This window comes from Stylophora pistillata, chromosome 8, assembly GCF_964205215.1.
Source record: "Stylophora pistillata chromosome 8, jaStyPist1.2, whole genome shotgun sequence".
Classification (NCBI taxonomy): domain Eukaryota; kingdom Metazoa; phylum Cnidaria; class Anthozoa; order Scleractinia; family Pocilloporidae; genus Stylophora; species Stylophora pistillata.
Window position 1 is genome coordinate 13,851,441 of NC_142526.1, and position 24,553 is coordinate 13,875,993.

The 24,553-nt window shown below is 38.6% G+C and overlaps 1 protein-coding gene and 1 long non-coding RNA gene across 14 annotated transcripts; both read right to left on the minus strand.

The window, feature by feature from the left end:
• Positions 1–1,149: 1,149 nt before the first annotated feature.
• Positions 1,150–11,354, minus strand: LOC111343486 (uncharacterized). Of its 11 annotated transcripts, none has more exons than XM_088730023.1 (9): positions 10,475–11,343; positions 9,401–9,488; positions 7,942–8,096; positions 6,904–6,943; positions 6,434–6,507; positions 5,472–5,520; positions 4,608–4,639; positions 4,334–4,442; positions 1,150–2,409 (listed from the first exon to the last, which is right to left on the minus strand). In XM_088730023.1, the coding sequence occupies exons 4-9, from the start codon at positions 6,922–6,924 to the stop codon at positions 2,392–2,394; spliced, it is 303 nt and encodes a 100-aa protein (XP_088586149.1). In that variant the 5' UTR covers positions 6,925–6,943; positions 7,942–8,096; positions 9,401–9,488; positions 10,475–11,343; the 3' UTR covers positions 1,150–2,391. The 11 variants fall into 11 exon arrangements, with proteins under 11 accessions (XP_088586149.1, XP_088586148.1, XP_088586153.1 ...); XM_088730022.1 differs by having other exon boundaries at positions 7,947–8,096; positions 10,475–11,342; XM_088730027.1 differs by having other exon boundaries at positions 6,434–6,465; positions 10,475–11,342.
• Positions 11,355–11,855: 501 nt separating this feature from the next.
• LOC111343487 (uncharacterized) lies at positions 11,856–22,654 on the minus strand. 3 transcript variants are annotated; one of them, XR_015990541.1, is made up of 4 exons: positions 22,561–22,654; positions 22,026–22,054; positions 12,411–12,490; positions 11,856–11,968 (listed from the first exon to the last, which is right to left on the minus strand). It is a non-coding gene; the product is annotated as an uncharacterized LOC111343487 (long non-coding RNA). The 3 variants fall into 3 exon arrangements; XR_002696071.2 differs by lacking the exons at positions 22,026–22,054; positions 22,561–22,654 and adding an exon at positions 15,059–15,269; XR_015990542.1 differs by lacking the exons at positions 11,856–11,968; positions 22,026–22,054; positions 22,561–22,654 and adding exons at positions 12,075–12,116; positions 15,059–15,269.
• Positions 22,655–24,553: the final 1,899 nt, after the last annotated feature.

Here is a 24,553-nt window from a genome sequence, read left to right on the forward strand (position 1 = left end):
AAAGGCAACTTGAGAGCTGCATAAACAACAAAGAAGCTCTTGCTGAACAATTGAGGGTGAAGAAAAGGGAAGTAGAGAACATTATTGAATATAAAACAAAAGGAGCCATAATTAGATCCAAAGTGAGTTGGCATAATGAAAGTGAGAAAAGTAGTAAATATTTCCTGGGCCTCTAAAATTGCACTGCAAAAAAAAGATAATCATGCAGATCAAAAGAAAGGATGGAGTAAATCTTACAAATGACTCAGATGTTTTGAGAGATTGTAACTCTTTAAATAAAGGTTATTATTATTATATTGATCTTTACACCACCAAAAGCACTAAAATGACAGAATATTTGGAAAACCTTTTTTTGGCCAGGAACACCACAAACTCAATGAATTGATAAGGAAAAGTGCAAGGGTCTCCTATCTAGAAAGAGAATGTCTAGAAGTTGTGAAGTCAATGGAATCTGATACAGATGGTCTTCCTGTGGAATTTTATAGTTTTTTGGAAAGATGTATCTCCTTTCCTTATAAGTTCTCTCAATAGAAGTTATCAGAAAGGAAAACTAGCTATAACTCAGAGGGAAGGTATCATTTCTTTGATCCCAAAAAAAGATAAAGCCTTAAACAGTTTGAAGAATTGGAGGCCCATTACTTTATTAAACTGCGATTACAAAATGGAAAGATGGACAAGATCAGGGGTTTTTGGTGCAAAAACTAATCACAACAACCAAGCCAACAAAATAAGCATATAAAATTCTTGTAAGAAAATTCTACTAACACCAATAGAGTCAAGAAAAATGGATAAGGGACTGTGACCTTTAAATGAGAGAGGACTTGAACTGGAGGTCGATTTATTTACGTATACTACCAAGGCTGAGCACACTCAGTACTAAGATAAGGAACTTCCAGTTCAAATTCCTCCACAGACGTCTAGCAACAAATAGCTCTTTTTTACCTAAAATAGGAATTTCAGACACTGTTCTTTGCTATTTGTGTAAAACAGACAAGGAGACATCAGTGATCCATCTTTTCTGGGAATGCTCAGTAACAAAAACTGTTTGGGGAAGAATCCATAGTATCCATTTGATACCAGCCTCATGAGTTTTGGATATCTATGAATGTGTAGGTTTAGAGGAGAGAAAGATGACGCTTTAGTCAGCCATTGTTTGCTCCTCGTAAGGTATTATATTTATTGCTGTAAATTTATGAACATCTTTCCATTTATCAGAGAGTATGCACAACAGCTGAAATATAATTTAGAAATTGAAAAAAAAATGTCCATTGTGACTGATACACGGCATAAATTTCAACAGAAGTGGCACAAAATACTTCATACACTGTAATTTCTCCACAGTATGGCTATATCCTACTCTCTTTACCCTAACCATAAGCCTTTAAAATTTCAAGTTAACTAAATGCTGTACTTTTGAGTTCCTTTCAAGCAATTACTTTTGTCTATCCCTCTCACTTTTTAGCCTTTTGCCTTTCCCCCTAGTTTAGTGAATAGATGGCAGAATTGTGTGGGATTAAATATTTTCATATGCATTTAGTTCAGTGTTTCTTAACCTGAATCTCTTTCAGTTGATGTTCGAGTCAAACTATTCCCAGTTCTTTGTGTCACAGAATTCCATTGTCTGTGTAACACAATTCTGTAATGTGTTCATGTATGTCATACAATTGTTCAACATTTTTTGGCACACTGTTTGATCACATTGCTGCAATGATTAGTTATGCTAAAGATACATGCCTACAGATTAATTGATGAGTACATTTATCCTGGCTATAATAATGTTCACTTGACTTACTTTGCAAGCTTTTCTTGCAAGAGCAATTGGGTACTCCAAGGTTTAGCACTAAATTTAATGATAATTATGGATCTACAGTGTAATGGTTACGGTATAAAACATCTTGGGTCTTATTTGGACATATAGGATGTTGATGAATTGAATGTAATAGGATTTAAAATCTATTGCAAGTATATATCTTAAGAAAATAGTAACCTTGTCGGTGAACTTTGGGTTTGCAGCTTGGAAAAAGTATTCTTAAAAGCTACTCAAAATAGTGTTTCATTCTTTTTGAAATGGATGATATTACGGTATATGTGAAATATACATGTCTAATACATGTACAGTTGAAGTTTTGCAGGAAAAGTGTTTCCTTGCTGGCCGTTTTTAGTATATTGGGTTAAGTTATAGTATATATTTACCGGTATCAATGTTTTGGACAATCATGAAGTAAACCAACATAAAGAACACAGTCAAGCAAATTACCCAGGAGTCTTGAATATACAAACATTTACATTCTAGACTTTTTAGCTTTTCCATCTTTATCTACCGTGTTGAAAATAAACTAACTAAAGGTAACACAACAGTTCTTGATAGAGTATTGGTATGATCTGGAACTTTCAAAGTTCTTCAGCTCCCTGTGTATCAAGTTTAAGAAAAGAACTAAGCTTGGATATAAAGCAGTGTGTGATAGCCTTAACCTTACAGATACAGTAGACTTTTGAGGGCCAATTCTTTATGTCAAACCATGAATTTTCCTTTTAATTGAACTTTGCAAGAAAAAGGTTTGTAAAATATTGAAATGCACACAGGTTACTTTCAAAAATGTATTTTCAAACTGAATTCTTTGGCCGGCTTTAGTGTGAATAGCCAATTGAATAGTCCTTGAATTTCAGTGGCCTAAACGTCTCCTGATTTCAGTTGCATGTGGCGATCTTTGCAATCTCTTTGCATTTAAAACTGGACTGTGAATGGGGAAGATAAAGAGTTCTTAGGTGAAAGTAGAAAAGAAGCCTGGCTGTTGTGACGATATTGCATTGTCTTCGCGTCCAATCAGATTTCAGTATTTACACGTGCACGCCAACTTGTTTTGTCTCTCTGGTTTTCCTCGCCATGGCCGCTTGTAAGTTGTTTGTGAGTTCACAATGTTCTAATTAAACGAGTTGAAGTTTGAGAACGTGAGCCAATTCTTTATAGCTGTGAGCACTAGAAATAAAAGAAATTAGGCATGGAATGGTGAAAGAATCTTGCTGCAAAAAGAATCTAAAGGGGCTTGAGCTTAAAGCACTCTTCACTGCCAGCACTTGACCAGCAACCTTTAACTAGTTCTGGCCCAGAGTGCTGAAGCAGATTTTATGTTGAAAAAAGACAAATTGAAATTGTCATCCAGGAGAATTAAACTAAGGTCTGTAATGGGCAATTATTTGATAGTTATTTCATGCAAAATGTGTTTTCGTGGCAAGCCTCCATAGACTCTGTAGGAAGGTTTCTCGTATCTATTGGCCATGGGTATTTTGAAGTTGTCAGAATGTTGACATACATTTTGACCTTGTGGTCAACCCAAAGGGGTGAAATGTTGGCAAAACATGGGAAGCAAAAAAAAAACCCACTTTGCTTTATAAACTTTATGAATTACCTTGAAATTTGGTTTTAAGACTCCTAAGATACAAACCTAAACAGCAGTGTGGGGGAGTTCCATTTCTGGAAATGGATCTCCTGCAATGATGGCTTTGGACTTAACATGTATCAATAAAGTTTTGATCAGCAAAGTCGACAGAGTTGATTGATTCACTCAAAGAAGTTATCTTCCATTTTAATTTGTCATGCCATAGTCAGTTCATAATTAAATCAGTCTAAAACAATTTTTTGCTGGGTAGTGCATTTCATAACATTTCCATTGATATATAATTTATGATACTGGTAGTTATTGTTTCAAATAAGACATTAACAATGTTTTTTGCATAGGACACCCACTAAAGTCTACTGTATCCTTAATGCTGCAAGTGGCTAATCTGATTTGTTAAGATTTTAGTTGACTTTGCTAATGTCAGGAATTTCTGTTGCCAGTATGTTATATTTTTCAACAGATGTACATGCCTAGTGAAGAAATTAACCCACTCATTCCTAGGAGTGAATTTCTCCTCACAATATCATTACATCTTCTTAGGGAGGATGATGAGATTACCTATATCATCTTGGGGACATTGAATGACTGAGTTCCAAAATTCTCAGATGTAAAATTCTAAGAGAAAATCTGGCTAAGAGAATTGATGTGTAGATCTTGGGAATGGAACAGTTAACATAGAATTGTCACTCGACATCTCCAATTTTGTTTTGGAAAAGTTGCACATGGAAACTATTCTTTGAAATTTAATTGTCATCAATCTGCCATGTTTTTACAGCTGCACTTAAATGGTGCATCTTTCATTCACAAAAAGTTATTATAGAACTGAGCAGATCAATGTTGTGAACCAAGGGGTCAATATGCACATTCCATGTATCTATGAGTAAACAATGAATGTGAAGGATGATAATGGATTAAGCTATTTATCTGTTACTCACCATCATAACTGAAAAATCCACCAGCCAAGAAGGTTGCACTGGTACAGCTTGTGTTATGCCATGTGACCGTATTTGTTGACTTTCAAAGATGACTTGAGCCAACACTCTACTGTAGATAAATTCGTGAGTCAGGAATAAGAATGTTGTAATGGAGGTGGTCCTATCCTAATAAATTTACATGTTTGTACCTCTTGTGGTTGCATAACATGATTTGTGCAAAGCAGTGTGTTCAAACATTCAGTATGATTTCTCAAAATCATTAAGTACACTGTACCTTGTTTGAAGGGTAGATACGTCATCAGCCACCTTTAAAATTAATGATAATTCAGCTTTGAATTAAAACCTGTTATCTGCTGTGGCAGTGAAGGAGCACCTAACCCTTGAACTCCCAGAAGTGATTAACATGTAACTTCTCACTATAACATCCATACATTATCCAGCAAACAGGTAATGAGAATACTCAAACTTATCACACAGGTAGAAATTGTTACCTTGATCTAACACCAAATTCTCCTTACTAAATTCATAAGGAAATGTCTAGCAGCTAGCCGTGAGAGGGGACTATTAGCAATCAAATCTTGAGAGTTAAATTGTTAAAGTTTCATAAAGATACTATAAGCAAGTTGATGAAACAGACAACAACCATGAGATTCATTGCCTAATGTTTTAACTTCGATCTTTTGTAATATATCATGCAAGTATTATTGAATAGTATTATCTACATTCATGTGTAATGCATGTGCATGTAGCTTCAATTTTATGACCCAGGGACATAATTGTACTAGTTATTAATGTTTTTTATTTTTTGTTATCTAACTTGTACACTTTCAATTTATATTACAAATGGCCCCTTTGTCATTAGTTTTATTACTCTCATGTGCTGCTCACTTGACTAATTGTCCAGTATCCCTTCCCTGGTGTAGGGAGATTATGCATCTTGTTGACAATACACATGTGACCTGATGCATAAGGTTCATTGGGGAAAATGGGATTCCTTTTTGACTTGGGGGCATGTATATAAGTTTGGCCAAGGTGGGGGAAGAGTTGAATTTTGGTTAGAGATAAAATTTATATTACAAGTTTGCCATTATTGAGGAAATGTTGGTATGGAGTTCCATTTATAAAAGGCTCCTCTCACCTCCAGGTCCATTATCAGAGACTGTGAAAATGTGGCCAAAAGACTGTCCCTAAAATGAGGTTGCAGGACAGGGTAAGTTCATGCCTCAGTTTGTTTACAGTTAACTGTCTACTGTGAACTTGTTTACAAAAACTACCATGTCCTAAGTGTAATACTTCATGTGTAATATTCCATCCATCCATGTATAAAAATCCAAGCAAATTATAACTATTTGTATTAACTATACAGTCCAACCTGTATGAAGGGGTCACCCAATGTAATGGAAATGGCAAGGTGACTGCTTAATACAGTTAGCACAGAATAGAGGTCATATAAAAAGGGCTATATTGTGCCAAAACTTAATGCTTAATGTACAAACACTCACCCAAAAATACTACTAAAATCGATTTCAGAAGATAGAAATGAATTCCATTTTACTTGAAAGATTGATCTTGGTTTTATAGGTGGAGGAAAATACAAATACTTTAGGCCTTTGGGACTCAGCAAAGGGTAAGCAACTGCTTAATAGAGGTGGCAGCTTAATGGAGGAGCAAATTACTGTGATTTAGGCAAGCAAATTCGGGTCTTTAACAATCAACTGCGGTATACAAGGTGATTACTACCGTGCTACTTGATACAGGTTAGACTGTATGTACATATCTATAGATTGTATCTACATATATATAGATTACAAGAACAAGTACATGCTCATGCTAAGTTTTAGAGGTATGAAATAAATAATTCTTGCAAGATTAAAATTTCTTATTCGAAGGACAATTGGTGTGCACTAGACTACAGTTACAGTGTATGAATTCATTGTTTGCTCCTAAAAGATTATAAATACATATGCATTGTGTGGAACTATAGTTATCGTGATTATGTAAATCTAATCTAGAAACAATTCATAGGGTACAGTTTAAAATGTGAGTATAATTGATTTCTTATAGAAATGTGCAAACTGAAAAAAGAGTTGTTTTACTTACCGATGATCTGTGTTCATAAATCCATGCTGCTCCTGAAACACAAACAGTTCCAGTATTCGCCGCAACAAGGAAAACTGAAGAAAGGATTTAGTTGAAGTGCAGTAGGTGGGTTTCATTGGAAAATTAATTTTGCCTTTAATCGCAAGTTACTGCTAACATAAGCATGGGTATTCTCGATACAAAAAGATCGTTACTGCAATAAGAGCCCAAAGCTGTATTACACGCTTTTCTCGAAATCACTCATTTAAATAATCGATTGACTCGAAGAAGCACTCCATTAAAATTGTTAAAGTACTAACTTTCTTGGAATGCAAAACAAATCTTTAATTTAAAAGGCAACGAAGTGGCTGTATTGGGTGGGTTACAAGATGCTTAGAATTAAGGTTAGCGTTACACTGATAAACAACGTGCACTACAACAGCAGGACGGGTAGAAATCTTTGCGTTTAAATATACACGTATGGTACTTACGCTTCTGTTGATGTCAGCCATCGGTCTTGCTCCGAAAACTCTACAGTATAGCAAAAAAGACTTGGTTAGTGTTTTGTTCTTCTTATACAAATTTCATACTTACTTATCTTGTACAAATTTCACACTTATCAAGGGTGTGTCAATAAATTTTGCTCTGTAGCTACGACGAAAAATTCCTTTATGTTCGCGTTGTCAACGTGTCTGCAATATTTTGACGTTCCAATGTGGAACGGTTTGAGTCGAACAAGTCGTCTAACAGCAGGGTGCATTCTGCTAATTGAAAAAGACTGCTGCGTGTTCCCAAATTCATGGTTTTGATTCGATATAAGTTTTGAGACCTAGAGAGAGGCGACCTGCTTAAGCCTTACCATACGTTTATGCTTGAAGTGCACAGACGACTCAACATTATACTTCCTTTCTGCGTTATAAGCAACGCGTTAGTAGACTTCGAAACGACCCCGCGATTGGCCTTCAGTCGAAACTGTAGGGGAGCCGTTGAATACTTCGTGTGGCTACTGTTAAGGGCGATCAAGAGCTGGTCAGAGTGGTATCGAAGCATACAATACATTCAACATTATGTACAGTGCGTGTATACATTTCTTTGGACGGCTTAGGGCGGCTGAAAGAGCGGTTTACGTTTCAAGCTCCTTTTAAAATTTGTAAAATGTGCCTTCGGAAGAACAACCTCTCGGGCTCTTGCAAATTGTTGCAAGATTCGGGAAAAATATCGAAGGAATAAATGAGCAAAATGAAAAATTTTCCTACCGTAGCTGAATTTGAGAAAAATGCGTCGAGTCGAGGTCAATTTCAGGATGTTCAATCGCTCGTTTGCCTCTTCGCAAATGGGTCAAGGGAGGTCCTTGTAAATCTTAATGATGATTGGCATAGTAAAATCACATGGGCAACACTTGTGCCACAGGCACAAAATACTGTACCTACTAAAAACTTTCGAGTTTAGATTGTTGAAAACCAGCTTTTTACAAGATAAAGAGTACGCAAGATATGTGCGTTACTTACACATAATACATCTTCACTAACCTTACCTTGACTTTTGTTTTTCCAAATTCTGAAGCAAGTGATGCAATGTAACGTTATGAACCCTAAGCAAACTCTTGCAGCCATCCCGAAATTTATTCTCTCTGTGAAGTCCTTCATAGCCTTTTTGTTCGGGTGATCCCTCTTATCTGTGAAAGCTATCAAAAAGAAAAGAATAGGAAAGCTTCTTTAGTATAAAGTGAAAATGAAACTAGCAATGAAAAAGCAAGTGATTATGTGCTGGCTGGGTAAATCTATCCCAATGTCAATTTAAGTACGCGCGAGGTGTTTACAGTGACTACGTTTTGCTTTCCAGGGGGTCATTTATGTTCCACTTAGACTTTGACTCCGATTCTGTCAATATTGCATACACTAGCGATGAATTTGATGCAGAAAGTATTGTAAATTGATGCAAGTAAGGTATAATAGCTGTGGTTCTTCTGTATATACTTTGAGCTTTGAGACTTCTGTTTGAAATGTTGCAATTTATATCTATGTAGTTTTCGAGATCTTACCTGTGTCTTATTAGTATCATTGCACGGCCTTAATTTGTAAGATGTAGCAACAAAAGTGATAATAGGACAATTCTAAACAAAAGCATAAAGTGGCGAATGTAGGGGAGGGGCCCGCCCCCCTTTCATTTCAGGTAAAAAAAAAAAAAAAAAACGCAGAATGAAGAAAAGCTGGCAGGTATACACCCCCACCCCCCCCCCTCCCAGCTCAATACAGATCGAACGTTTGTTGTTTTTACTCCAGAGAAAATTAACCTTTGATCATCCTTTCACTTCCATTATCAGAAAAATAGTTTTCCCAACTAACGCTATATTTTCTGTTCCTTGCTATTGCTCTGAATGTTGTGTCATACTTCAAAACCGTACCACCAAGTAGATTTCGTTAGTTGTTCCTTTACCAGTCTGCTTGATAGGGTATTGAAATTGTTGGGAGAAATTACAGAACACTACCGGGATTGAAAGGATTGAAGTGCCCATGAATGTAGATTGTGCTCGATGAAACCCTTTCAGACACATTTAGATATCCACCGTCTCCCTAGCAGGGTACAAGTCGGTCTTCATATTGATTCAGTTTTGCAGAGATAATTTAATTGGCTTTTCTGGAAAGAGTTACATTTTAAGACCACCTGAAATCGATTTTTACACAGAGAGTGGAGTTGCAGTCGCAAATAACATTTCGAACCTCGGCAAGTCTGCTCCTGGATAGTTGATTTTTTTTTTTTTTTTTTTTTTTTTTTTTTAAATTTAAAGACAATTTGTAAAATTTATAGATCATAGCGCCCATTCTAGAGCGCGCGTATGACATAAAATAAGATTAGGTAAGAGTACTTTAGAATGGTGTGTCGTAAATATGTTCGCCAAAGTAAAAAGAAGACAGGCAATTTGGAAGTAGTTTAATTTTCACTCACACTTTTGATTGAAGTAAATTTTGAAACATATGCGGTACTTACCAAGCTTGTTTGGTCATGATGGCTTCTTTTTTTCGCGTTTACATGGACCGAGACGAAATGGCTTCATCTTGCCCACGGGTGCTGCTAACTTTATAATAAATATGCGTTATTAACCAAACGTCAGGTCAAGATGGCTGGATATTGGCCAAGTTCTTTTTTTGCATTTTTATAGACCGAGACGAAGTCGAGGTCCATTGAATACGAAAAAAGAACGAGGCTGATATCCAGCCATCTTGACCGAAGAAGCTTGGTTAATAAAGGATTTAGTATATCTTAAAAAGAATTCGCTTTAATAAGAATAAAGAAATGACTTGTTTACTTCGAGGGCCGGGAAAGAAAGCTAACTGTGTTTGTAACACAAAAGAGTCAAGAAAGTCGTTTCTGTTTTCTTTGTTTTGACTATCTACTGCCACTTTTTGCGTTTCCATCGTCGAAATTGTCCAAGAACTACGAACGTAGTTCTAATTCTATTTTTTTCATGCGCGGTATCAATGCAGGTAATCCAGAGCGGGCAAGAAGGGCCTTTCCCGCTTGGTTAGCCAATCAGAACACAGGATTTTCTTCACCTTGCCCATGGGCGTTGCTTGCGATGTAATAAATTGTGTTTTTATAGAGCTGGAAGCGCGCGCGGGCAAGATGAAGCGAATCCTGTATTGAAGAATTCTTCCCATCTTGCCCGCTCGGGATTACCCGTATTGATCCCGCGCACGAAGAAAAGTGCGTGGAGCGGACTTACATATATCGTAACTCTTGGACAATGTCGGCGAAGAAGTCGCAGAAAACGGCAGAAGACAAGCCAAACAAAGAAAAATTGAAATGACCTTCTTGGATTATTGTTCTACAAACGCAGTTTGTTTTATTTCCCGGCTTGATATAAACAATTCGCTCTCGATTTTTTTGCTATGTGATTACTCCTTCATTGACCCAGCTTGTTCAGTAAAGATGGCTGAATATTGGTCGAGTTCTTTTTTCTTTTTTTTTTTTCGCGTTTTTATGGACGGAGACGAAGTTACTCATCTTGCCCACGGGCGCTACCAGCTATAAAATAAATTGTGTTATTGCTATCACACATACCTCCCTTTCCTCTCTCGGTCGACTAATGCAATTTTCTGACTTGATATTTTGCACTAGAAAAAAGTCTTGGCGTTCCTTATGCCAAAGAAGATGTCTTTTCAGAGTTCTACGAGGGAACATCATCTTGTGAAAGTTGCACTAGGGAAATAACCCACAGGAAATAGTTTTAAGTTCAAGTCCAAGCATGTTCTATCAAACTGGTGTACCATGACAATGAATAATGAATGAGGTTGGAATGGTTTGGTGTTAATTTTAATGATGGATTTTAATTTGGTAGCTATATAGTGCTCGAATGAATTCCCCTTTTCATTAGAAGAATTCTTGAACTGCACGTGAAAGTCTATGGAGTTGTAAATGCGACAGGCTGACTTTGCTATGGATGCCTAAGAATTTTGGTAATATTTTTTTTTGGCGGTCGATGACCCCATACGAAGTCGAAAGCGGTTATGATGGGACATTTCAATAATAATTGAGCACTTATCTTCTTCAAAGTAAACATGTAGGTCACGATAAAAATATGAACAGAAGGTGACAGCCAATATACTCTTACTACTCTTTGGGTACGATTAAGTACTGTTTGGCCGTTCATAAAGGTAGGCAGAGATTTATTGAGGATAAAAGCCCTTAACTGTGATGTTGATCTTTGCGGAAATGACAATCATATGCTAATAGGGTTAGGGAATTTGTACAAATAACAGATAATTATGTCATCTTTGCTTTTCGTAAATTCAACAAATTGAGGAGCAGATGGAGAGAAACGGAAGTGTGGCTTGAAAACTAAACAAGTAGCGAAATGAATCGAGAGGAAGGTTTACAAGACGTAATAAAGTTTCCTTTTTTTCAATTTGTAGTCGCTCGTCTTGTCTATAAACACTGCCGATTAATTTTCAGCGCTGCTAAAACAGGATTACTTTCATACTGTTTTGACATCGTTGCACCAGGAATTTGTTTCGTTAGGACAGGTCCCGTCGGAAAATTTTTTTTGTTTTGAAAACGAAAGTTCGCTTTGTCAGTACAATCTGATTTTTATTCGTTGAAACTCCGTGTTAACATTCCCTTTACTTTAAATATTTAAATGATGAAGGGCAAGGGATTAGGCTTTCTGACTCAACTCTATGCCATCTTTTTCTAAATTTTGATTGCCCTCAACTATTTTCACGATAGAAGAGTAAAAACTTAAGAGACCAACAAAACGCTGTTCGGGGGGGCTCATGAAGTATGGGTAACGCTCTTGAATCAATTTTTATCATAACCTTATTTGACTTCCTTTCACAATCGGAATTAAACATCAATGTCAAGGCAACGGAAACACATCGCTGGACTGGTTTATTCAACATCGACATCGTTTAACTCAACGGAAGAACTCGCGAGCATGAACAAGTGTCAAGAAAGGAATTTATTTCAATATTAGACAGCTCTGAAATGTATCAAAATAATCAATAGAAATATGAAAATGTTGATAAAATCATTTCGTTGGTCCACTTCGTCGTTCTCCTGTGAAAAAGAAATAAAAAATTAATGAGTAGATATTTTACTGGTCGGTAAGCAGGCTTTGAAGGTGACATTCTCAGAAATTATTTGTCAAGTCGTAGCACGGCATCCCTCGTCCTCGTAAAGATCAGTCGCACAAAGATCGTCATCTCTAATCATAAGACAGGAAATTTTTAAAGTGACCTTGGTTTACATTTTGACCGACGCGTAGATTAATTTTCGCGCATTTCTCCTTTCAAGATAAATCGTTGTCTAGTCCCACGCATACTCTAATGATTCTTGGAAAATGGAGAACTCATTTTGCGGCAGTGTAACCATTTTCTGAAATTGGCTTTGTAGCTCAGTTGCTCCGTTGGTAGTAGAAGGGAAACGGTGGCTATATTTTAATTTATTTCAGGGGAAATTTTTTTGCCAAATTTGAAACTCACTAATTTAGATCACGTACCCTATAAGAATAGCATCAGTACACTGCTGACTCCCTCGTCCAGATGTAGTCCAACCTGGGGGAGCGTTCACGTCGTTGTCCTAACAAAGGAAAACAGACGGGTGGTTGGGTTTAAAACCTGACGAGAACGTAACTTGAAAGCGTTTTCAAAGAAAACGCCTGTTGATTAATTTGTCTGTCCATTTCTTGCGTGACGAAATGGCCACGTTTGAGAGTGTCAATCACTTGGTTGATGAACATGTCATTCGTATATATATTTCGGGTAACCTCAAGTAGAAATCAGAGAGAAGAAAACAGGGTGGTTCAAAATGCGACAAGAAGTGCGATCTATGTAAAAATGATTTAATTCAAGCTTCGAAATTTCAAAGTTCGGCAACTGGTCGTCAATATTCCATTCAACAAGGACTGTCTTGTTCGGATAGGGCCTAAAAGTACTTACGAGTGACCATGGGTGACCACGAGCGAGATTAAATAAAAATATCTCAGTTTTGTTACTATGACGTCATTACGCAGTCAAATTCACATCATTTCATCAAATACCTATTAGAAAGGAGACAATTGACTGAATATTTTCCCCGGCATACGTCCGATAATTGAAAAAAAGTCCAAAAAATACTTTTAAAAAACCATAACTACAGCAAAACGTATATTTTTTTTATATTTTATTATATTTTATTATATTACCACGGTAACTTCATCCTCGTCGTCGCTTGGAACGATTACATCCCTTCGATCGTTCTTTTTTCCAAGACTTTCCTTTTTGGGGGAGATGTCTTTACGCTTCTTGTTTAATATGTCAGCCATGACCGAACTTGACAAGAAACGCGCAAACCCATTCTAAAGCGCGCGGAAACGCCCAAAATGCCCCCCATGGTGTCTAGCTGCCTAGTTCCCATGGTTATTGTTGTATACTAATTTTGGAATCATACGGAGAGGTTAGGTGTAATAAAAAGTTGTCATGGTAAACATATATTCATACGAATCGTTCACGACCCAAGCGATATATAAGCTTAGAAAATAGCCGGACTAGTACTTTGACGCTAGGAGTAGTGAGTTTACGACGCAAAACCCAATGAAGTACTTGTCCAGACATCATACTCGTCGGCAGTACATTTTAAAGTTGAATGGAATTTTCCAAAGTGAAGGGCTGATCACTGACATCATTGGGTTGTTAAAAAAGAGCCAAGTAAACTGGTCATGTGATATTTATGACCATTCTTTAAATCGTTTTTGTTTTCAACCTATCGTAACTGTGCAATCTGTAATGTATGGTCCACACTGCAAGTTTTTAAATATTATCGCATCTGTTTTTCATGTTTTTCAAATCGTCCGCATTTATACAGTGAATAACTTCAGTTTTCGTGAGTAAGTCATTATTTCATGAAATTAAGTGAAAATGATTCCGTAATGACGTCACAGTAAGCAAACTGAGATATTTTGATTTAATGTCACTCGTGGTCACTCGTGGCCACTCGTAAGTACTTTCAGACCCTATCGTCTTGTTCGTCACAAAATGTTATTTATTTAGCCACCTGTGCCAAAATGCAACCTGCAATATGTAGGCTCCAACTCGTCTGAATTTAAAGTAAGATTTCGTAACCACAAGTCGAACATGCTGAAGAACAAAAGAACTTGTGAATTGGCCATCCATTTTAATGACTCTGAATATGAAATTTCTCAAATCAATTTCATTATTATTGAACAAATTAGGTCTTTTGAAAATTCCTTACATCTAGAACGATTGTTACTCACTAGAGAGGCCTAAGAGACCGCGCAATTATTTACCTTAGTCCTCATGGTCTCAACAAACGGCGGGAATTTAGATTAAAACACCGCATTAAGAGCCACTGACCGTAAATATCGAGAATCCGCCGACAGTTGCAAAATTTCGTAATTCGTTTTATTTTTTCTAAAGGACCCTTTTAATTAACCTTTTTCGAAAATTATATCAAAAAGTTCTATCGCGCTAGTCTGAATGATGAAAACGTTAATGGTTGAAACCTTGTCGATTTTATGTGGTTCTATGTGGTACATTTAGCCTGAGGGTTAATCTGTCTTTAAATAAATTACCACGAATGTAAAATTTCAACAGCATGCCGCGGCTAATTTATTAACCGAAAGTGTCGTCATGCAGAAATCATGTTGTGGCTAGTGGTTTTACTTACGAATTAGATCAAAGGCTCTTGTGAGCAAACTCGTGAATGTAGTAGATAGACTTACACATACAGGTAGAGGTGCTGGAACGGACGGCTAAAAAGTGTCTTAAAAGGATCTGCTTTTAGAGACTTTGAGTTACTTTGCGTATTCCTATTCGCAGGACGCCCATGATAAGAAGCTGTTGAATGTTGCGCATTCGTTCGTTCTACTCCTGTTTGCTATGTTTGATTCTTGTGTTGTACAATTGTTACCTTACAATTTGTTGCTCTTAACCAATTTTTCAAAATATGTTCTTCATGTAATTAATTTTATTACGAATCATAAATGTAAGCTTGTAAAACTGACGGAAGTTTTGGCATTATGATAGCAAAATAACACTAATATTGCATAAATTTCCATCCCTTAAACAAAGAAGGCCAAAAACAGAGTGTATATGATAGACACTGAACTACATAACTTAGAAGTATCAAAATAATAACAATAATCCTCACGTTATGTTCCAAATAACATCGGCCGAGGTAGCTCGAGAATAGGTCGGCTCGTTAGTTTCTCCGGAAACATCCCTCTGCTTTTCCCACGAACTGCGGAACTGTTTATTAGTCTACAAGCGTAAACCAAAATGATGCATGGCCTGGTCTGAGCTTACAGCCTACAATAGCCCGACACATACAGGTTTCACCCTTGTGTTGCCATGTTAATTTCCGAAGTTTACAGTGTGGTCGGGAGATGACGTCACTACGATGATCGGAAAATGCTAATCATTCGGGTCTACTTCACCCTATGTTATCTAATGCCGACCTTGTGGAGAAACCCGATGGTAAACCTATAGACGGTCGCCCGACTAATTAAGAAGATTTGTTATCTGCTGCCGCAATAATAGAACACTAAACCCTTTAACTCCTGTAAGTGATTGACATGTAACTTCTCCCCACAATATTCATACATTATCTAGCAAACAGGTAATGGGAATACTCAAACTTATCAGGTAGAAGTTGTTACCTTGATCTAACACCAAATTATGATTATTAGATCTGTGAGGAAAAGTGTAGGGTAGAGTTAGCAATCAAATCTTGGGAGTTTAACTGTTAAAGTTTCAAATAGATGCTATAAGCAACAGGGCTCGACACTTATGGTAGTCAACTAGCCGCAGGCTAGTAGAAATTCAGTTTTGGCTAGTGGTCTTCGATTTCTACAAGCCAGTTTGGCTAGTAAACAAACTGAAATTGTTGCAATGTCTAAATTGTCAATAGCCACTTGGCTAGTAAGTATAGTTGAAAAGTTAGTGTTGAGCCCTGAGCAAGTTGATAAAACAGACAAAAACCATGCAATTCATCACCTAAATTTTTTAACTTTGATCTCTTTTAATATATCATGCAGGTATTTTTAAAAAGGTATTATTTACAATCATGTAATACATGAGCATGTAACTTCAATTTTTTCAACTCAGGCACATAATTGCACTATGGCTCTAGATATTTAATATTTTTAGTTTTTGTTATCTAACTTGCATACTTTTGATTTATCTTACAGTTGGCCCCCTTGTCATCAGTTTTATTACTCTCATATGCTGCTAATTTGAATTTAAGACTAATTGTCTATAATCCCTTCCCTAGTGATGTGAGATATGCATCTTGTTGACCATGCACATGTGACCTGATGCATGAGGTTAAATTGAGAACATGTCTATGTACATGTATATAACTTTGGCCAAGTAGGGGGAAGAGTTGACTAATGGTCAGAGATGGAATTTCAATTGTTAGTTGGCCCTTCTTAAGGAAATGTTGGTATGGAGTTACATTTTTTAAAAGACTCCTCTCACCTCCAGGTCCAAATGTTAGAAAATGAGGCCGGCAGATCATCCCTAAGAGGAGTCAGCAGGACAGGATAACTTTGTGCTTTAGTTTTTTACAGTTAACTGCTCACAGCAAACTTGTTTACAAAAACTGCATTGTTCTAATTGTGATATTTTATGTGTGATATGCTGTGCATCTATGTATAAAAGTAGATATAAATAGAACTGTTTTTATGTACTACAGTCAAACCTGTATTATGTGATCCCCCATGTGGAACAGCTGGGTGACTGCCTAATACAGGCTGACCACTCAATACAGGCTCCATAGATTAGGGGTAGTATAAAGAATGGCATATTATGCTGTAATTGAACACTTTATGTACAAACACTCACCCAAAAATACTACTAACATTGATTTTGGAAGATAAAAATGGATTAATGTTTGTTTTACTTCAGTGGATAAGCTTTAAGGGACTGTTCAATACAGGTGGAGAACAATACAAACAAGCCTTTGGGACTCAGTAAAGGGTGACCATGACTGCTTAATAGTTGTTGCTTAATGGAGGAGAATATTATTGTCATCAAGGGGAAAGAAATTCAGGACTTTAACAACCTACTGCACAAGACAAGGTGATTGCTTAGGTAATGCAGTGCCACTTGAAGTAGGTTAGACTTTAAGTACATGTTGTAGTGTATGCGGTTGGTTCTCGTAAGCATGCGCACGTGTGCGCATTATGTATTCCATGTGCTTTCAAAAAAAATAAAAACCGAATACATGACAGTGGCGACGAGGATAAAGGCGTAGGAGACCGTCGAAAATATGACTGCTATCGGGAAGATAGAAAGTTTTGATGAAACACAGGAGAAATGGGAAACCTATGTAGAACGGGTGGAAGAGTTTTTCTTAGCAAACAACATCGATGAAGACCACCAAGCGCCAACCTTGTTAAGCTTGATGGGCAGCAAAACGTACACATTGTTGAGAGATCTTCTTACACCAGATAAACCAGCTACGAAGAGCTTCCAGGAGATCGTCACGACTCTTCAGCAACACTTAAGTCCTAAACCATTAGAAATAGCGGAGCGTTTTCGTTTCTACAAACGGATTCAGCGTGAAGGAGAAACTGTCTTGACCTATGTAGCAGACCTGAAGAAATTAGCAACCCACTGCAACTTTGGGGCCAACCTTAACGAAGCTTTACGAGATAAACTGGTTTGTGGCCTTAGAAATGTGCAGATACAAAAACGGTTGCTTTCAGAAGCCAAACTCAAATATTCCAAGGCTTTGGAAATAGCGATAGCAATGGAAACGGCTATTCGCGATGCTGCGGAATTACAAAGTGAGCTTCAATCAGAACCTCGCGTTGACAAGATCTCAGATAACCACACACAAGCGCCATCGCCGAACCCCACCACTAAAGTTTGCTATCGATGTGGGGGAGACTCGCACGCAACGCACAATTGCAGATTCAAGGACCAAACATGTTATCATTGTGGGAAGGTGGGCCATATTTCAAGAGCTTGTCGCTCGAAACAACAAGGTAAGCCAAAACAACCACCGAAACCACCGCTTAACACTCAAGTCCATTCTATTGAGTACAGTGAGAGCGATGAATTTGAAGATGTATTAGGAAGCATACAGATACACAATGTAAGCAAACCGAGCAGTACTGTAATCTGGATCGATCTGAAAGTGGAAGGTAAACCACTAAAAATGGAACTGGACACAGGCTCAGCTGTGTCGATTATTCCACATAATTTGTACAGGGAGAAATTTCACGACAAGCCCTTGCAAGAAACTAAATTAATGTTGAAAACCTATACTGGAGAGAACATTTTCTCAGCTGGAGTGCTTAAGGTAAATGTTGAGTACAAATACCAGCAACCATTGCTGTTGGATCTGTATGTGGTTAAGAACAAGGGCCCTGTGTTGATGGGAAGGGATTGGCTTCACAAGGTACGCCTAGATTGGTATGCTATTAAGTCATTGAAAGCTTCACAAACCCTATCAACTACTAAGGAGCAGCTGCAAACCATGCTAGACAAATACTCTGATGTTTTTGAAGACAAACTTGGAACGTTCAAATCAGCTAAAGCAAAGCTAACCCTTAAAGAAGATAGCCAAGCCCATTTCTGCAAAGCTCGTGCTGTGCCCTATGCCTTAAGGCCTAAAGTTGAAGAAGAGCTAAGAAGACTTCAGAATGAAGGAATTCTCACGAAAGTTGAGTGGAGCGAGTGGGCAACACCCATTGTACCCGTCCCCAAGAAAGATGGATCGGTCAGGCTTTGTGGTGATTACAAGGGCACGGTAAACCCAGAACTACAGGCTGAACAATATCCCTTACCCCGCATCGAAGATATCTTAGCAAAGCTTGCTGGTGGACAGAAATTCTCAAAGATTGATCTTCGCCAGGCATACCACCAACTAGAGATGGAAGAAGATTCCAGAAAATACCTCACCATCAACACACACATGGGGTTGTTCCAGTACAATATACTAGTGTTCGGCATCACTTCAGCACCCGCTATCTGGCAACGCACCATTGATCAAGTGCTGGAAGGGACATCTGGAACAAGCTGTATACTTGATGACATGATTATCACTGGAAAGAGTGATGAAGAACACCTGGCTAACTTAGAAGAAGTCCTTCGACGGCTACAGTTTCATGGTTTGAGAGCTAACAAAGCCAAATGTGAGTTTTTCAAGGAGAAGATAACCTATTGTGGACATGATATTGACAAGGATGGCCTTCACAAGTCTACAGCAAAAGTAGAAGCGGTTTTGGAAGCACCACGCCCAAACGACGTAGCTGAAGTAAGATCATTTCTCGGGCTAATCAACTACTACCATAGGTTCTTACCTAACCTGTCGACAACTGTCCACCCCTTGACTCAACTCTTGGGAAAGGACCACCAATGGAAGTGGACAGAGCAATGCGAGGCAGCATTCCACAAGGTGAAAGAAATGATCACTTCAGAGCAAGTTCTAACACATTATGATCCCAGTCTGCCACTTAGACTTGCTTGTGACGCATCCCCCGTAGGCATTGGAGCAGTGCTTTCTCACGTAATTAACGATGGTACCGAGCGACCTATAGCTTTTGCTTCAAGGACACTGACAAAAACGGAGCAAAAGTATGCGCAGATTGACAAGGAAGCTTTGTCAATAATCTGGGGTGTCAAGAAGTTTCACATGTACCTGTTTGGCCGTCCTTTCACTCTATACACAGATCATCAGCCATTAACTTCAATCTTTCATCCGCGGAAGAGCATCCCCGTGGTCACCGCAGCACGTCTTCAACGTTATGCCTTGTTCCTGGCAGGCTATGACTACTCCATTCAATACAAGAACACTAAGGTTCACAGCAATGCAGATGGTCTTTCCCGCCTACCACTGTTAACGGAAGCCAAAGATGAAGAAGTGGTTGACCCAGTGGGTGTATTTAATTTGATGCAGTTTGACCCTTTGCCAGTCACAGTGGACAACGTTAGACGAAAGACACAAAGAGATCCTGTCTTGGCCCAAGTGCATGAAATGACCAGGAAGGGATGGCCAAACAACCATGACCCTGTACTCAACCCCTATTTTGTTCACAAAGATGAGATCACGTTACAATCAGGCTGTTTGATGTGGGGAATAAGAGTAATAATACCCCCAAAACTACGCCCTCAAGTTCTCAAGGAACTTCATCAGGGACATATGGGAGTCGTGAAGATGAAGGCCTTGCCCGAAGCTACACCTGGTGGCCTGGAATCGATAAAGAAATTGAACTGTCTGCTAAGTCCTGCCCAGGTTGCCAACTAGTACAGAGGGAGCCCAGTACAGTGCCAGTGCACCCATGGGAATGGCCTTCGTTGCCCTGGCAACGAATTCATATCGATTTTGCAGGTCCCTTCCTTAACAGCATGTTTTTAGTGGTAGTGGATGCACATTTACGTTGGCTAGAGATAGAGAAAATGAACACTACAACTTCAGCGAAAACCATTGAAACCCTTCAGAAGTTGTTTGCAAGATATGGCGTACCAGCCCAGTTAGTGAGTGATAATGGGCCTCAGTTCACATCAGAAGAGTTCCAGCAATTCCTTAAGAAAAACGGCATCAAACACATCACCTCAGCACCTTATCACCCTGCCACCAACGGCCTAGCAGAACGTGCTGTCCAGAGTTTCAAGAATGCCATGAAGAGTGAAACTGAAGTGACATCTTTGAACATTAAGTTGGCGAGATTTTTGCTAACTTATAGAATCACCCCCCACTCAACCACCGGAGAGCCACCGTCCCAGTTGTTTTTGGGAAGAAGATTACGCACTCGACTGGACTTGTTAAAACCAGATCTCTTCATCCAGGTAAACAACCGTCAGATAGACCAGTCTGTTGCCAAGAGTGGTTCTGTAACAAGGCATTTTGCCATTGGTCAGAGGGTGATAGCACGAAATTACACTGGAAAGTCAAAGTGGGTACCCGGTATTGTACGTGCACGATTGGGACCCCTGTCTTATGAAGTGGAGATTGGGCCTAACCTAGTTTGGCGTCGACACACGGATCAACTCCGAGATTCCAATGTTCCTGTTACAGACAGACACCCGCCAGTTTCATACCCCTTGCCTTTTCCACTCCCAGCCACGACCACTGATCACCCAGTAGCTGAACTACCTGAACAGACAGAAGTTGTCTCGAGGGAGACAGACTGCCCGTCACCCAAATGCAATCCAGTGGCTGAATCGTCCGCTAGCAGCTCACCGACCCAGATTGAACATGTTCCTGTGAAACGATACCCTTCCAGAGTGCGGCAACCCCCAGTTCGGATGGATCTGTGAACATTGAACTACCCTTTTTTTTTGGGGGGGGGGGGGGGGGAGTTTGAGACTGGATTTCTACTGATAGCATGTTGCGTTGAACTTTTGGAAACTTTTAAATTCTTAAGGACTTTAGGGGGACAAGAGACTGGCTTACAGGGGAGGTGTTGTAGTGTATGCGGTTGGTTCTCGTAAGCATGCGCACGTGTGCGCATTATGTATTCCATGTGCTTTCAAAAAAAATAAAAACCGAATACATGACAGTACATATGTATTGCAAGAACATATACATGTTCATGCCAAGTTCTAGAGTTAAGAAATAGTCAGATAATTTTTGCAAGATAAACATTTCTTGTCTGAAGGACAATTGGTGTACATACTACATACTACAATTGGTATGTACTAGATAGACTACAGTTATGTACTCATTGTTTGCTTGAATCAGATTTGTTAACTACTCGGTTCTTTAAAAAAAAAGTTCTTTATTCACGCACACACTAATCCAAGTAATATTAATAAGTAGAGCCAAAATTCACGAGTTTTATACCTGCTAGCATTTTGCATATATTACTGTCACACTACAATGTACACTAATTAGCAACGATTTCTATTGTGATAAAACGTAAATGGCAGCGTGAATAAATGGCGCAAGTGAATTGCTGATTATGCAACAAGATTATAAATACATATGCAGTATGTGTAACCATAGGTATTATGATCATAAAAATCAGACGAAGAAACAATTCAAAAGTACAGTGTAAACTGTGAGTATAACTTATTTCTAAGAGGGGAACTCAAAAGGGTAGTTTAAGTTGATGTACCTTAAGCTTCCGAAATGTGTAAATCGAACAAAGAGTTGTCTAACTTACCAATCTGTGTTTATAAACCCATACTGCTCCTGAAACAAAAACAGTGGCAGTATTTATGAATAGGACGCAACAAGGCAAACTGAAGACTGGTTTAGTTGAACTGCATTATGTGGGATTCATTGGAAAATTAATTTCTTTTATAATATAAACATGAGTATTCTCGATACATAACTAGCAATGATTGCGTAAAATGCCTGAAAAAGATAAGCAAAGAATTAAAAACGAAATCAGGAATTCGTTGGAAATTTAATGTCACCTTTTTTTACTTTTCATCCTTTTATAATATAAGCATAAGGCCTGGTTTATACGTCGCATTTAATGAAACGAATTTAATTGATGAATTTTTTTCGTGTGGGAGACGAAATTAAATGTTAATTCATTTTAGATGTCGAATATAATTTCGATGTCGTTTTGTGCCTGCATTGACTTTTATCGGCGGAGAACTTCCAAAAACAACATGGCGGCGTTCAGAGAGGCAGTGATGCTAAAGATTGCTCTGGCGAGACGAAGGCGTAGGAATTTGTACCAAATTTACCAAGATAGATGCTTCTGGGCTCCGAGGAGTGGATGTTCGTGTATAAATTCTTGCACAAGGAAGACAGTACCCAACTCGCTTTCCCAGCTCCCATCCCTCTGCGTCTTCATCCAGTTCAACTACAGAACATTCCAAACGAGCACATACAGGTCTGTCTCATCAAATACAACTGTATTTCGTTTTAGCCTCGCGTGACCAACAAGTCTGACTCAACGTTTTTCGGAAAAGGGCTCCTGCAGTCACCCTGTTTTCTATTTTCGCGGGAACTCTTCTCCCTTTACGCATGCCATGCAGGTGAAAACTGTGAGCGTGGACTCAAAATTAACCGGTGGAATAATTTATGTCGTCGAAAAATAATGTATGCATTTACTTCGATGCAACTGAAAAGCGACGTATAAAACTGACACGCATTTCAGACGTTTTATCCGGCTGGGGCACACGGATAAAGCGTCTAGGACGAATTTAATTTGCCAGACGAATTTAATTCGTTTTAAAACGTCGCTTTACTGTCGAAGAAAATTGCTGGAATTAAATTCGTGTGAATTAAATTCATCTCTAGGACACGGGGAGTGGTCGCCCAGATCTCCCGATCCAGGGGCTCATGATAAAAGTGACCGACCTATTTACAAATAATATATCTATATATATATAGACAGACTACTGCCTTCGGAAACAAGCTAAGTTCGGAACGGTTTTAACGGTAGGTGGCATTTGATTCCCGATCCGAGAAATGACAAATGAATATGAATTATGAAGAAATCTGCTGTAGCATGATTATTCTCGATACAAAACAGCAGGACAGTTAGAAAACTTTGCGTTTAAAGATACACGTGTGGTACTTACGTTTCTGTTGTTGTTAGCCATCGGTCTTGCTCCGAAAACTCTATAGACCACTTTTATAAATGGCTGCTGGATTAACATTCTTTTGTTTAAATTTAAATTAGCCTTTCTGGCCTCGTTCTCCCGTACAAAATTCAAAAGAATACATTATCTCAAGCGAGGCCAGAAAGGCTAATTTAAATTTAAACAAAAGAATGTTAATCTGGCAGCTATTTTTGAAAGTGGTCAATGGTATTGCAAAAATAAAATGCTTGGCATGTTCGCACCTCATTCCAAATGGCAGCCGCGCATGGCAGGAGCGAGTCGCATGAAAGCGAGTTTGTGTGAGCAAAAGACGCCAAAAGCGTTGTGTTCCCTGTCGCCACATAAAGGTTTATCACGAAAATGGTAACAAGATATCGTGCTTTACATATTTCTAGGATAAAGCCATGGTTCATGCATGGATCTGGGGAATTCGAAGAGATTTTGGTCGCAATTGTCAGATCACAAAGAACAGCAGAGTCTTTGACAAAACAGCCCTCGCTGGAAAGAGAAAACCTAAAACTTGAAACATAAACTTCTATTTTTTATGGAAAAAAGCTCATCTAAGAAGCGAAAACTGCCTCATCCGCATAAAACCAGCAACGAGTGTTCAATACCATAGGTTTATGTGTGAAGTGCACAGACGACTTCACAGAACAAAACAAAACAAAAAAAAACACTCCCTACCCTCCCCCCCCCTCCTTAGCCAAGGTCTGGATCCGCCGCTGGCATGGAGCACCCAAACACAGGTCGAGCACTTGTTTTTTTTTTTGTTTTTTTTTTTCCACGCTAGAGAGAGAGTTAGCCCTCGCTCATCATTTCCCTGCCATGATCAGTAAAACAGTTATCCCTAGCGCTAGGGTAACCCTAGTCTTGCTCGCAGCCGTTTTTTTTGGATGTCACGCAACGCTCCCCCAAAAGAACGGCTACTGACAACCGAACTACATTACTTTCTCCAAATTGGCCAATCACAGCTCGGGTTCCATTTTCAGGAACCGTTTCGCGCCAGAGTCACCTTTTGAGACTCGTCCAATCAGATATCGTTTTCTATCGCGATCCTCAAGTGGAAAACATAAGACAAATGGCGGTGCTTGAAGGAGCTTTTCGCAAAGCGTCGTCAAAGTTCAAAATT

Coding starts and splice junctions, on each gene's coding strand:
- LOC111343486 (XM_088730017.1), bottom strand. CDS start 6,549: ATGAAACCCACCTACTGCACTTCAACTAAATCCTTTCTTCAGTTTTCC. Junction 4,640..5,471: donor CTCTGATAATGGACCTGGAG/GTGAGAGGAGCC, acceptor TTAATTTTAAAG/GTGGCTGATGACGTATCTAC. Junction 4,443..4,607: donor GTATCTACCCTTCAAACAAG/GTACAGTGTACT, acceptor ATTTATCTACAG/TAGAGTGTTGGCTCAAGTCA.